This window comes from Lithobates pipiens, unplaced genomic scaffold (genome assembly GCF_037356315.1).
Source record: "Lithobates pipiens isolate NorthernLeopardFrog02 unplaced genomic scaffold, aLitPip1_a1.2 Scaffold_13, whole genome shotgun sequence".
NCBI lineage: Eukaryota > Metazoa > Chordata > Amphibia > Anura > Ranidae > Lithobates > Lithobates pipiens.
In genome coordinates this window covers 391,176,387-391,191,620 of record NW_027507718.1, presented here as the reverse complement: position 1 = coordinate 391,191,620, position 15,234 = coordinate 391,176,387, and the positions used below count along the sequence as shown (strand labels likewise).

General features: G+C 41.5%; 1 protein-coding gene across 9 annotated transcripts in view; it reads left to right on the top strand.

Annotated features, from left to right (window-relative positions):
- FAT1 (FAT atypical cadherin 1) overlaps positions 1 to 15,234 on the top strand; it is a 386,437-nt gene that overhangs the window by 166,737 nt on the left and 204,466 nt on the right. For all 9 annotated transcript variants that reach the window (XR_013272342.1, XM_077477359.1, XM_077477364.1 and 6 more), the window contains exon 3: positions 11,340 to 11,654. Coding sequence is in view for 8 of the 9 variants with exons in the window: in XM_077477359.1 (XP_077333485.1) it covers positions 11,340 to 11,654 (315 nt within the window). In the remaining variant the exon portion in view is untranslated. The remainder of the gene's footprint in view (positions 1 to 11,339; positions 11,655 to 15,234) is intronic.

The window sequence follows — 15,234 nt, the reverse complement described above, 5'->3', positions numbered from 1 at the left end:
GTGACAATCTTATGTCTGTCTATAGGCACTTGGAAAGTATGTTATCTGACAATTCTCAGGGCAATAACACACTGGACAGTTTAGAAAATGTTGTCCAATTATTGTGTACATCAGTAGTATCTGCAGCTGATTTCCTTACCATAGGCCGTGCCAAGTGTTTGAGTTTGTCTTCAGCGGCCTAGCTCTTTGCCCCTAAAATTTATGTGCAGCATTAGAGCCGAACCATGGGAAATGTTGTATTTAATACACCATTGTTTAATTTTCCATAAGGTGACAGTGATGATAGATCAGCTATTCTAGCTTTTACTTGGTCACCATTGTTGGATTTATCTCAGAGTGTTTATACATCGCACTCTAGACGAGTTGGTGCATGTCTCAGGTATTGTTGGAAGATGTGATTTCCAGCCTAGAGCATTTCAAAGCATTACAGCTACGTACATGTCAGGAAACTCATTATTCATCTTGTTTTATAGAAAAGAAAAAAAAAATCATGACTTGCAAATACTAGAAGAAGATTAACCCCAATTACATTCTGTATAAATGCTGTTGCTTCAATAGATTCTTTATAGGAAATATATTGTTGTCAGTATAAACATGAACTTGACTGTCTTGATAATGTTTTAAAGTCAAATTTACTGTTTTTTTCATTTTTTTTTATTGTACATTTCAAATGACATAATTAAATAGTTGGCCAGGTTAAAAAAAAACACCCATTGGGCTCAACAAATAAATAAATAATTGAAACAACAATAAAATGAATTCATTGAGTACCACAGATCCACAGTTTAACCAAAGGAAGGCAAAGAGCCCTTATAAAGCATAGTCCAGTTTGCTCCAAAAGGGGAAAAATTCCTTCCTGATGAGCCAAGGCATTATTTTATTATTATCTATAAATATCAATAGACAATTATATTCCCGTACATTTAGAAATATGTCCAGCTAGAGACAGCTCCTGAAGAAGTCTATTCCAAATTTTCACAGCTCTAACTGTGAAGAAGCCTTTTCATATGCGGGGGTTAGAAATGTTTTCCCCCAGATGATGAGTATCCACTTATTCTTTGTAATGGCCTTAAAGTGGACAGTTTACACCAGGCTTTCTACAAAGACTGTATACCAGGGGTCTCAAACTGGTGGCCCTCCAGCTGTTGCAAAACTACAAGTCCCATGAGGCATTGCAAGGCTGACAGTTACAAGCATGACTCCCAAAGGCAGAGGCATGATGGGACTTGTAGTTTTGCAGCAGCTGGAGGGCCGCCTGTTTGAGACCCCTGCTGTATACCCTTCTCTTAACAGCTAAGTTCACCTTTGGAACATATTATGTGTTTCTCCCATATTTATTTTTTGGACAGAGAATGGTTTGGTAAAACCTTGTATTTTTTCTGTGTCCTACTGGGGAGATTCCACTTTGCTTCCTGTCCTGTAGGCATTACAGGAAGTTAGATGAAATCTGTGAAAATGATGGAAGAGGAGATATGATAGCGATATACAAATATATCAATGGGGATCCCAGCGTAGGTAGGAAACTAGTCTGAGAGAGTGTAAAAAGACAAGGGGCCACACAATAAGGAGAAGCAGTTTAATCCTAAGCTACATAGGGGGGGTTTTCACTGCTAGGGCAATAAGGATGTTAGCTTAAAGTTCCATAATGTGGTTCACCACCCACGCATTTTATTAAGATTTCGGTATGATGACATTTGACATATCTGTACATATCTGATTAGTTAAAAGGGAAGGCATTTGCGCTCTATCCCATAAACCTTTTCCCTGTGTAGAACAATTCTAGTACTCATCCCAAAGTTCTTCTGACACAGACGCGGCAGGATGACAGGAATAAGCTGCAGCTAATAAAATCGGCGTAAATGGGGATGACTGGAAACTGTCTGCTTTTTTTTTTTTTTTCTCCAAAAGATTTGGTGGACTGGAATTAATGCGCTGAATCGAGGAGCCGCTTCTGTCGAGATTCTCTAATTGCATCATCGCTTCCCATTTATCCACAGAGCCCTGCCTGCTGACCATTACTTTGGGCAGGAACAATCACTTTTCTTTTCACAAAGACTAGTTCTCTTCCCCCAAAATATTATCAGTTGACATATTTCAGATAAAAGCCTTCAGAAATTTGTCATTAAACACCTTCTGACTTTACAGATAAATGTCCTAGTTACAGATTTGGGGTCATTTATCAGCCAAAGGCGCCTTAAAAGAGAGAGTTGTTGCTTTTTTTTTTTTTTTGCAATAACAATTAAATGATCACAGGCTAGCACACCCTGAATCACCGCAATGCCTTATCTTATTGTCAAGGAGATAGGAGCCGAAAAATAGGTCTATAAAAGGTAGAGCGTCTGAAGGATACTCAAGTCACTGTTAATTGAAATGTTATTACATGTGCTTTATTTTATTATTTCTTCTATACTGGATAATCTGGAAATAAATGTTTGATAAACGCTCTGCCCTAAGGATGCAATAATGTGACTTTTATGTGAGGTGATGCCACATCTGCATTGAAGACATTTATTGGGTCACGTTTTCCGTGCAAAACTGAGCTGATGTAAAACATTGATATGACCCCACACCGAACACAAGCCGCTCTTTGTAGAACGTGGTTCTTTGTAGAAAACGTAAAGTGTTTGTTACCCCAACACTTCATATTCCTATATGTGCCTGCTGTACAGGATATGTGCCTGCTGTACAGGATATGTGCCTTCTGTACCAGATATGTGCCTTCTGTACCAGATATGTGCCTTCTGTACCAGATATGTGCCTGCTGTCCCAGATATGTGCCTTCTGTACCAGATATGTGCCTGCTGTACCAGATATGTGCCTTCTGTACCAGATATGTGCCTTCTGTACCAGATATGTGCCTTCTGTACCAGATATGTGCCTTCTGTACCAGATATGTGCCATCTGTACTAGATATGTGCCTTCTGTACCAGATATGTGCCTTCTGTACCATGTACTTGTATGAGAAAGTATCCTATTCTCTTTGTATTGTTTCCTTTATGGGAAATCCCTGGTGTTCCTGCCAGTTCCTCTGCTTTCCTATGAAAATCTGACCACACAAAGCAGGAGAATACACTGTGGTCAGTTCTCTAGCTATGCTGGGAACTCAGTATGCTCTCCTCCAATGATCAGACTTGTCCTGACATGCCCCCCTGCACAGCCAGAACAGAGGGAATGAAATCACTTATAAAAAAGGGAAAAATATATTTATAATGTTGTTTTTTTTAAATATCTATACACAAATGTTTTACCTTTCATTTCTATTTGAAACTGAATGGGTTGTTTTTACAAGGTGATCATTTACAATCCCTTTAATCCGGCCATAGACAGTTCGAATCTCAGCAGGAACCAATCGAGTATGGGCAGGCTGAATGTACCCGAGATCGATCAACTTGGGTACAACCAGAATGTCGGATCTTACATGCGATTATTGCCAACCGCTAGCAATAATTACTGTGTTCTCCCAGTGGGGACCTTGGCTCCCCTAATCCCCCCCCCCCACAAGTATAACAAGCCCATTCTATAGTTTTCTGGGGACAGTCCAGGGTTTTTAAATTTAGGAAATTATAATTAATTTAGTGCTGACCTGTGGAAGGTGGTGGGAGGTGTGGAAGTGTGGACTTTGGGGTTGATTTACTAAAGGCATATAGACTTTTTATTTTGCAAGTGAATTTCACCTTTATTGAATGGGGCAAAACTCTGCTGACCTATATTATATAACCATAGAAAAAATACAGTTTTTTTGTTAGTTCCTTCAAAGGATTGGGTATTCTTTGCAAAGCGAATTATCACCACATTCACTAAGTTAAAGAATATATAAACCTAACATTTCATATTCCTGATATGTGCCTGCTGCACCATGTACTTGTCTGAAAAAGTATCCTGTTCTCTTTGTATTGCTTTCTTTATGTGAAATCCCTGATGTTCCTGTCAGTCCCTCTACATTTCTATGAAAAACTGATCATACTAAGCATGAGAGCACGGCGTGGTCAGTTCTCTTGCTATGCTAATAACTCAGCCTGCTCTCCTCCAATGATCAGACTTGTGCTAACATGCCTTCCCCTGCACAGCCATTCACTGGAAAGATCAGTGTGCTGCGCTTTATCCTCTGGGCTACTTATAAAGCTGAGAACAGATGGTATGGGATCAGATATAAAAAGGGGGGAAAAGGGTATATATAAATATTTTGTCTTTCATTTTTATTTAAAACTGGATGGGTTGTTTTACAAGGTGAGGATTTCCTTTGAGGCAAAATCTCTTTGAAAAGTGAAGACAATCTATTTGCCTTTAGTAAGTCAACCCTTTTGTGTCCTGTTTGTGATAGCACTGGATTATATATATGTGTATAATTGAACATGGTTTAAGGTGGTTCTAAAGTCTGGACATTTTTGTACCCTAATGCATTCTTTGCATTATAGTGATTGTAAAAAAACAAACATGTTATACTTGCCTCCTCTGTGCAAGGGTTTTTTGCTCAGAGCGGCCCCTGATTCTCCTTTTCTGGGGTCCCCCAGAGACGCTCCTGGCTCCTCCTCTTCTTGAGTGCCCCCGCGGAGATACGCATTCCATGGGGGCACTTGTGCTGGTGCGCTTCTGAGTCCTGCTACTGCATCCATTGACACAGACAGCAGGTTTTCGCCCCCCCCCACCCCACCCCCGTGCCACTGGAATTGATCGATAGCAGCGGGAGCCAATGGCCAATTGAGACAGCGGCTGGAGCTGCTGGGCTCATGATCATCACTGGAATGATCAGGTTCAGGTAAGAAAAAAAGGAGGGGTCTGGGGTATACTCACTTTTTTTGCCAGCAGTTTAGACATTAATGGCCGTGTGTTGAGTTATTTTGAGGGGACAGCAAATGTACATTGTTATACAAGCTGTACACGCATTACTACTTGTAGCCAAGTGTCATTTCTTCAGTGTTGTCACATTAAAAGATATAATAAAATATTTGCAAAAATGTGAGGGGTGTACTCACTTTTGTGATATACTGTAAGCATTGTAAAATAATATAGGTATTAATGATAAGAAATGCATAAAAATATAATAAGAATTAGAGAAGATATACATGGTGTTCTATTGTCCAATATCATAAATTGTTTATTAAAATAAATATTATACCATAAAATATATTAGCAAATATTATATGATATATGATGAGCTGAATCTATAGAAAGAAAAAGAAAATTGTGTAATATTTATTTAATTCGATTTGTAAGTATACTTAGCGAAAAACAGATATAATTGGATATAACTGGCGGTGACCACATGCGATTAATTCATATATGGTGGACAATATATAATTTACAATTAATTTGTTTATGGTAAATAATAAATAATTATCCCAAAGGTTAGGAATAATTGTTCACCATCACCCTTCTTGATGGTCAGTTTTTCACAAAAGATAAAATACTCCCTGCAGGAAGACTAAGGACAGAGCTACGGAAGTTAACCTGATTTGTTTCCTCTTCGATCAAGCATTTTGGTTTAATATTTTTTTTTCCCAGATGAAACAAAAATTATTTTGTTGATAACATTAAATTACAAAATGTTTGTGTAGCAACAATAAGGTCATTTTTTATTTAAGTGGAGCTTTGCTTAAAGCAAGGCAATAACTTATAATAACTTAAAACTGTATTGTACAAGGTAACCAACTGTGCAAATAGGAAATTCTGGCAAAGAAGAAATACAGCCGGTACTCCATTGCTCCTGTTTTTGTACTCTGGGATAACCACAAATGTGTCGGCTTGTAGTTCATGGATCAGGGCGGGCATCTGATGAAAACAGGAAGGCTGATGGAAACCCTTAGGTTGTTTAATTGTCAGATATGAGTCAGAGCGGAGGATTAAAATAGGAAGCAAGGCTGTCAAGAGAGATTGGACGGACTTGATCTGGCTTGTCTGAGTCTGAACTAGTTCGTACTGCAGATTTCATTTTGTGTGTATATATATACCGTATATACTCGAGTATAGGCCGACCCGAGTATAAGCCGAGGCCCCCAATTTACCCCCAAAAAACTGGGAAACCTATTGACTCGTGTATAAGCCGAGGGTGAGATATGCCTGTCCATCCCTGTGTGTGTGTCCATCCATCCATCCATCCCTGTGTGTGTGTGTGTCCATCCATCCCTGTGTGTGTGTGTGTCCATCCATCCATCCATCCCTGTGTGTGTGTCCATCCATCCATCCATCCCTGTGTGTGTGTGTGTCCATCCATCCATCCATCCATCCCTGTGTGTGTGTGTGTCCATCCATCCATCCATCCATCCCTGTGTGTGTGTCCATCCATCCGTGTGTGTGTGTGTGTGTGTGTGTGTGTGTGTGTGTGTGGCCTTGTGTGTCCAGCCTACCTGTGTCCCGAGCCTCTGTCCGGTCCCGTCCCGTCCCGAGCCGAGCCTCCGTCCGGTCCCGTCCCGTCCCGAGCCTCCGTCCGGTCCCGTCCCGTCCCGAGACTCCGTCCGGTCCCGTCCCGTCCCGAGCCGAGCCTCCGTCCGGTCCCGTCCCGTCCCGAGCCTCCGTCCGGTCCCGTCCCGTCCCGAGCCTCCGTCCGGTCCCGTCCCGTCCCGAGCCGAGCCTCCGTCCGGTCCCGTCCCGTCCCGAGCCGAGCCTCCGTCCGGTCCCGTCCCAGGATCACCGCTCTTCGTCGGCGCCCATTCCCCTGTTCAAATGCCGCGCCTCCCTGTCTGTGATAGGCGGAACACAATTTCCCAGCAGTCTGTGTTCCGCCTATCACGGACATCCTTTCATCCTCGTCCGTAGTACGAGGATGAGACGATGTCCGTGATAGGCGGAACACAGGCTGCTGGGAAATTCAGTGTTCCGCCTATCACAGGCGAAGGCGGAGCCGGAGGCGCGGCTTTTGAATTATAGAATGGCCGCTGTCTGTCTGCTCGACACGCTGATCGAGCAGGCAGACAGCGATGACTCGAGTATAAGCCGAGGGGGGCACTTTCAGCCTCAAAAAAGAGGCTGAAAATCTCGGCTTATACTCGAGTATATACGGTGTATATATATATATATATATATATATATATATATATATATATATATATATATATATATATATTATAAATAGAGTATATAGTGTGTATATATATGTATTCTGATTGGTTCCTCTGCACTTTAGTTTTATATGCCTGAAGTTTGTCAATTCTTTATTTTATGAATAGAAGTAAGATCTCCAGGGTCACCAGGCCTCTGGACCAGGGGAAATGAGTAATATAATTGTGTTTTAGACTACGTTTTGTGCCACGATCCATAGCACTTCAGCTGCCAAGTTCTAGTCTCGGCATACTTCCTCTGAACGGTGTTCTGCTGCAAAGGGAGAATTAGGTTTCAGTCCAATGGATGTTTATAGGGATTTCCTCGACAACCAGCTGGCTGCATGCCAGAACCTGAACTTTCAGAAGAAGATTTCCAGATTGGGGTTCAGAGTAAAGATAAAACCATCACCATACTTGCCTCATTCCTTGAAAACTTGGAATTGGTAAAGACTTTCAAAATGCCAGATAGTCGTACATCAGTGCAATTGGTGTTTTCCTGCCATCGTGAATAGTAGATTTCACTCATTATTAGTATAGTCACACGGTTGTCTAGTGAATTTCTTTGTGGCATGTCTAATGAATATGCCAGTTCTTCACTAGTATGCTATTTTATTCACTAGCTCCTGCAATAAACATGTCCACTTTCAATTCAAGTCTATATGTGGTTAGAAAGAATAAATTAATTACAAATTTCTCAAAATAAGAATAGTAAACCATTATTATAACCTAAACCCCTAAAAGTGATTAATAGAATATTGTTTCTCTCTCTTTTGCCAGTGATTTTATAGTAAAAAGAAAATGTAAATGAATGAAACCTATTCCCCTTCTTTTAAGATGTGCCTTGTAATGCCAGAACCCAACACAATAACATTTATCTAGGCCAGGGGTCTCCAAAACAAGGGGCTGGTTTACTGTCCTTCAGACTTTAGGGGGACTGGACTGTGGCTATTGGGAGTAGAAGAGTTCCCGGCATCAGTGTGAAAAAACATCTTTTGTGTCATTGGGAGGAATTGTGCCCGATCATTGATATCATTGGGCCCAACTGTTGGTGTCACTGGGATGAATTGTTCCTCATAGTTGGTGTCACTGGGAGGTATTGTGCCCTTTCATTGGTGTCGGGGGGGGGGGGGGGTAATTATGCCCCATTGTTGGTATCAGTGAATAAAATAGTTCCCCAAGGATCAGATAAAAGCAAACAAAGGGCCACAGTTTGGAGACCACTGATCAGATAGATTAGCAGATTGAGTGTTTGGTTTTAAATATGACTGGTTATTAGCAGAAATGCTAATAATGTTAATGCTAATGTTAAATGCTAATGCTAATAAGTAAAGCTGACCATACCCGATCAGCCAGCGAGCTGATCAAAAAAACTGAACGGATTCCCCAATTCACACAAGTGAGATGGATGGAGGAATCCTCCCCACTGCATTATTGTATTCTGACAGCGGGGCGCCTCCTCCTCCTCCAGTTGGCTGCAGCGCTGCTCAAACAAACATTTTCCAACAAGCCCGTTGTTGATTAAGCTGATTATTAGATCAACTTCTTAGGAATGGGAATGGCCAGAGAAGGAACAAAATAACACAATTTTGATCCATCTACGGAAAGCTTAAAGTGGTTCTAAAGGCTGAAGTTTTTTATTTTTTTACCTTCATGCATTCCCCCAGCCCCCCCAATCCTTACCTGAGCCACCTCTGATCCAGCGATGTTCATGATAGCCTCTGCTGTATGGGGACTCTCCCTCCTCATTGGCTGAGATGGCTAGTGGACGCATAGAGCAGCAGCTAGGAGTGAGAGCGTAGTGGTGCCCCCAGGGGGAACTGTTTGAGGGGAAGGAGCCAGGAGCGCTGGCGGGGGACCCAAAAAGAAGAGAATTAGAGCTGCTCTGTGCAAAACCACTGCATAGAGCAGGTAAATATAACTTTTTTTTTTTTTTAATTAAGCTATATTATGACTTTAAGGATGGCCATACATGGAGCAAATTTCTTTTCTGCAACAATGGGTTGCAGAAAAGAAATTCGCTTGATTCCCCCATCAACACAGACTGCTGAACCGGTCCAGATTCCAACTGGCCTTAGGATGATTGCATTTTAGCTTGTACGTGATTGGATGATTAAATCAGCAGAGCTTCCCCTCATTTCAGATCTACCCCTTAGATTTAGAGTGACTGCAATTCCAAGTGCACTTGCAGTGCAAAGTCGATCTGCCTTTCGTAAATGACCCCCAATGTTACTTTGCTTGCTCAGTGCCTGTGAGGTCACCCCCCCCTTGACCACCTAAGACTCACTTCTCCAGTACTCTTCCATCGTTCCTTTCTCAAAAATTCCTGGTATCAGTTGGTGTCAGAAAATTTAGGGAGCAGTGGCATCATCCCTTCCACCAAGCGATTGATAGAGTTCAAGTCTAGCACTTGGCTGCTAGGTCCAAAGACAGCATCATTAAAGGAGGTCACGTGCTCCTCTATATCTAGAAGCACCTGGTATTTTGGGCAGAGTATCACTGGAGAGGTATCAGTGAGTCAGTCATGTGGCTTTGCACAGACACTGTAACTTTGTCCTGAATATCTGTCAGTACAGCTTGGTCCAGTACAGGACACACCTCTATAATTCTGATAAGACAATGATAGAGCACCAGTATACTGATGAGTCATATCCAGCCAGCAGGTTTCCAGGTAATTACAGACTTATGATGCCCAAAGATGTTAATGATTATGGTACTGTATCAAGTATGATCCAGCAATTTTAATCATTAACCATATGACCTCTGGAAGATATACCCCCCTTCCTGACCAGGCCATTTTTTATGATACAGTACTGTGTTATTTTAACTGAAAATTACACAGTTGAGCGACGTTGTACCCTAATAAAACATATGTCATTTTTTCCACAACTAGAGCTTTCTTTTGGCGGTATTTAATTGCCACTGTATTTATTTTATTTTTTTTGCCATTTGTCATAATAAGAACATATTGATTGGTTTACATATGGGATATGCAGTTAGCGGACCTGCAGCTGTTGCAGAACTACAAGTCCCACGAGGCCACAATAGCCTGATAGCCACAAGCATGACATCCATAGGCAGAGGCATAATGGGACTTAGTTAGTTTTGCAACAGCTGGAGGTCCGCTAATTGCATACCCCTGGTTTACATTATAGCGTCTACAAACTATGGGATATATTTATGGAATTCTTTTTTTTATACTGGTAATGGCGGCAATCAGCAACTTATAGCAGCACTGCCATATTGCAGCGGTCATTCTGACACTAACTGACACTTTGCAGGAACCAGTGACACTAATACAGTGATCAGTGCTAAAAAAATGTACTGCCAATGTACTAATAACACTGGCTTGGAAGGGGTTAACCATCTAGGGCGATCAAGAGGTTAAATGTGTGCCTAGCCAGTGTTTGTGTTTACTATGTGTGCTGCTTTTACTAAGGCAAAATATGGATTCTAGTCCATGATTTGCAGGAAGACAGGATCCATCCATTACTCCATAAGAACAAGGATCTGCCTTGCAAATAACCATTCTGTGTACTTTACCGATAATCGGTGGGTGCCAGAAGACATCAAGTGCCCGGCACCTGCAGATCGGCTTCTGCTGTGAATTAGCACAGTAGAAGCATCCCACCAGCGGCACATGTGCGCCCTCTGCAGGCGGAAGTCTGGAATCACGTATATATACGTGATCCAGCACACAGCTGCTGCCCTGTAGCAGTAAAACTATGGCTATAGGGCGGTCAGCAAGTGGTTGAAGCTCCAGCAAACATATACAGACGTGTGCACTTGCTTTGGGTGAACATGTATGCTTGTTTCTATAGAGAGAGGAGAAAGAGAGCTCTGTTGACACCCTCCCCTGGCAATAGCAGTGGGCTCATGAAACATGGCTTGGCCAACAGTCTAAGCATACCATAATGGGCAAGCTTGATTGTATGTTCTGTAATACTGTATCTATAAGTATCTTTACACCTGTTTGAGAAGCTTTACTCATGTTAAGTAATATCTGGATTTAATCCACAAGTTGTAAAATCATGATGTTCTAGCATTTTGAAGGGGTTGACCACAAGCCGTTTTTTAATCCTGTTGTGTTTAAACACCTCCAGAGATAGTAGATACAAGTAATTTTGCCTCCCTCTGTGGCCTTCAGCACTTTAAAATGCTTCCATTAGAATGGGTTTATTGCTGCACTGATTGATTATGTTCTGCACTTAATATGTGTTTTGCGCAATTAGAAATTGAAAGATACTTAACCTTAAGTGCTGAAATTTCCATTAACTGCTGTCTCTGTCTTTCTTTAATGTTCAGGTATTATACGGACGGCGGATACTCTTGACCGTGAAACGACTTCTCATTACTGGCTGACTGTTTACGCTACAGATCGAGGTGTTGTTCCACTTTCATCTTTCATTGAAATATATATTGAAATTGAAGATGTTAATGATAATGCAGCGCAGACCTCAGAACCTGTGTATTACCCAGAGGTCATGGAGAACTCTCCCAAGGATTTATCCGTTGTGCAAATTAAGGCATTTGATCCAGATTCCAGCTCCAGCGACAAGCTGGCTTATAAGATTTCAAGCGGGAACCCTCAAGGATTCTTTGCAATCAATCCAAAGACAGGTAAGCGCCATCTAAATTATGCAAGTATCATTTTGGTACAATCGTGAAAGAAGGGAAATAGCCCCAGAGTGGAAATCTTATTAAATAAAAATGCAATACTTTAACATATTGTATGACAAACATACCCTCAATTTAGCAAATCTGGCATAGGCCAAAATGTTGTCCTTTTGCATTCTTGTTCAGAGGAGAGCCTAATCAGATAAGGATGGTCTGTCTTTGCTAGGAATGTTTTTCAGCGCTAAAAAGTCACTGACCAACATGCTCTTGGCATCTAATGTGAATATTGTGATGATTACACTGCTATTTTCATATTAAAGAATGCCTGGGACTATGAATACACCACCTTCTGTGCACAGGGCTCAGGCATATTTCAGTACCATTTGCTCCCCCATCTTGGATGGTCTTGGCAGATCCTAGGCCCACATGATAGTTGTCAGGCCGCCCTCTGGCTCTAGAACTGCCTACAAGTTTGCTCTGACCCTATACAAAGGAATGAAGAGTACCACTTCAGGCTATAGTAGGTCCTTATGTGTTGAAAGACACTGGGAGTGCAGGCAGAGAAAAATATAATTTCAGCTCCAAAGAAGTCAATGAGGAAGAAAAAAAGACACAAAACCCTCAGGGAAAGAGTGGAAGCAGCCTCAGCCTAGACTCTGTTCAGTGCACCCCCCCAACATGTTTCGCTCCATCCATGGGGCTTAGTCATTTGTCCCCGGATTCCTCCAAATTGAACCACATCACAAGACATTTACTAACAACCTAAAAAATGTCTGTTGTTCTAGTGAGTGCTTCTGGAATAGATTATCATCTGACCAGGATCAAGGTAATTATAGCTACATTTACTACATTGGGTGGCACAGTGGTGTAGTGGGTAGCACTCTCACCTAGCAGTAAAAAGGGTCGCTGGTTCAGATCCCAACCATGACACTACCTGCCTGGAGTTTGCATGTTCTCCCTGTGCCTGCGTGGGTTTCCTCCGGGTACTCCAATTTTCTCCCACACTCCAAAGACATGCAGGTAGCTTAATTGGCTTCCGTTCAAAATTGGCCCTAGTATATGAATGGGGACCTTGGATTGTGGGCTCCTTGAGGGTAGGGACCAATGTGAGTGTGCAAAGTACAGGGATAGGGACAATTGTAGACACTCACTCCGGTTGGGCTGGTATCTTTATTCAACCTTGCTAACTATGTAACTATGTACAAAAGGATCATACTGATAAATGTGCAGATAACAATAAAAATACATTTATTGTATGAAATTCATCTTACATTTTGCATAACTACATGTACACAAATGTACATTAGTTTTGGCACTTGGCACATGATATAAGCTGGCAAGCCTCATTCACGATTGCTGATTACCTTACAATGGCAGCCTTTGGTTTTATTATTTCTGTGCACTTTGTGGACATCAGAAGCCAGGTATATAATACTAGTTCCTTTGATCTAGTAATTTCCATTTATGTAGATTCATGAGAAGGGCTGAAGAGCTTTTGGCAAAGAAAATATTGCATATTGTATATGTCAGTAAGAATATTTAGGATTGCAACAAACCCATATATTGAAAGATGGGGACCATCTTTTTTTTAAAAAAAACTTTACATCAGTCCCATGTGTTGGGTTACTGCATTCACATTAACATACATTTTGAATGGGCTACCGATGCAGCACAATGTGTATGAGCCGAACATGCACCATTTTGAACAAATCGCTTTGCTAGTTCACATTTAATGGCCCGTACACACCAGCGGATTTTCCATCTGAAAAAACTTGGATGGTTTTTCCGATGGAATTCCGCTCAAACATGGCTTGTATACACATGGTCACACAAAAGTTCTCAGAACTTACGACCGTCAAGAACGCGGTGATGTACAACACTACGACAAGCTGAGAAAATGAAGTTCAATGCTTCCGAGCATGCGTCAAATTGTTTCCGAGCATGCGTAGGAATTTTGCGCGTCGGAATTTGTACAGACAATTGGAATTTCCGATCGGAACTTTTTTCCGACCGAAAAATAGAGAACCTGCTCTCAATCTTTTGCTGGCTGGAATTCTGCCAACAAAAGTCCGTTGGAGCATACACACGGTTGGAATTTCTGACCAAAAGCTCACATCTGAACTTTTGCTGGCAGAATTCCTCATCGTGTGCATGGGGCTTTAGTGTTATAGTGTGCTAAAGATATGTCCACTTCTGCCATTTTGCCCCTTTAGAAATTGCCATGGTCTAATAGTATAACCCCAGTTATTACCACTACGTTCTTGTATTATTGGTCACCCCTTGTGTTTTCATTATATGGGGGGCTATATTCTAGATGAAGTGTTTTCTAAGTTTCTCCTTATGTAGGAGTTTGGAGAATCCACTTACGAGGATGAATAGGGCAGCCCAAGTCCTACATGTCACTGACAGGACTGCTGAAGTGTAAAACGCTTCAGAACAATTTCAGGCATTTTGTGAAATCCTGTTCAATGAACACATGAATTTAAAGGTCACCTGTGTCATTTGTACTCAGTGGGAAATGCGCAAAATATCAGCTTATGTCTTTTGCCCAGAAAGCCTCTTGTAATAGCAGCAGTTGTTTTGTTTTCAGCCTCGACCACGGAGGACATATCATGCTGTTTATTTTCACTTTGAAAGACAGAATTTCGCTCCATGCTGCTGATGATTAAACTTTACTTTCTGGTATTTCTGTGTTTGTGTTCACTGAATGTGTTATGAGCAAGAAAGCCTCCCTGTGTTTTATTAAAGGTTTTTGCGCTTGATGCTATTTAGAGTGCAATATTAATGATATGCTGTTAGACAAAGTGGAGGACAGAGTCACCAATGAGTCCCTTTATAAGAGCAATCCCTTCCTCCCCCAAATAGATAGTTTTACATGTAGGGCTTCATTTAAGTAGAACTATAGGCAAAACTTTTTTTTTTTCCATTTTGGATAGAGCAAGGCAAGGTTATTACCCCAGTCAGATTTTTTATTTTTTTTGCCATCTCTGTCCCATTGCAGGGATTTCCCTTCACTTCCTGTCCCATAGCCAAACAGGAAGGGAGAGGAAATCCCTGCAAATTAAAGAAACTCCTTGGGGTCCTTCAGGTCACCAGAACTAGTGTGCCCATAGGAAGATTTTCCCTCTATCACTTTTCTGAGGACAACCCAACATTTGGGATTTTCTTTTACTTTTTGCACTTAAAGCGGGAGTAAACCCCATGCCGGAAATGCTAACGTTCACATTGGTTGTGCTCTCAACCAAACTTTCAAACCATCCAATGGCTGGTTTCATAACTGATCACATGTGCAGCATTATGGCAGTTGAAGAATTATTAGAGTCCAAGATGGCGGCTTCCTTGACTGAAAACGATAGAAGGGTTTACTTCCACTTTAATTATACTTTAAGACACTATACAATCAGGGTATACAATCTCTATACAATCCACTTTGAAACTTACCAAAACTGCACACAGACACCAGCTCTGATGGGATGAGGCATTAAATCCCTGGCTCTTCGAGAATAGCTGAAGGCAGTCATGCTCGGATAAATGCTTCTGCACTGGCGTTTACCCACATATGTGCTTATGGCGCCTCTCCCCA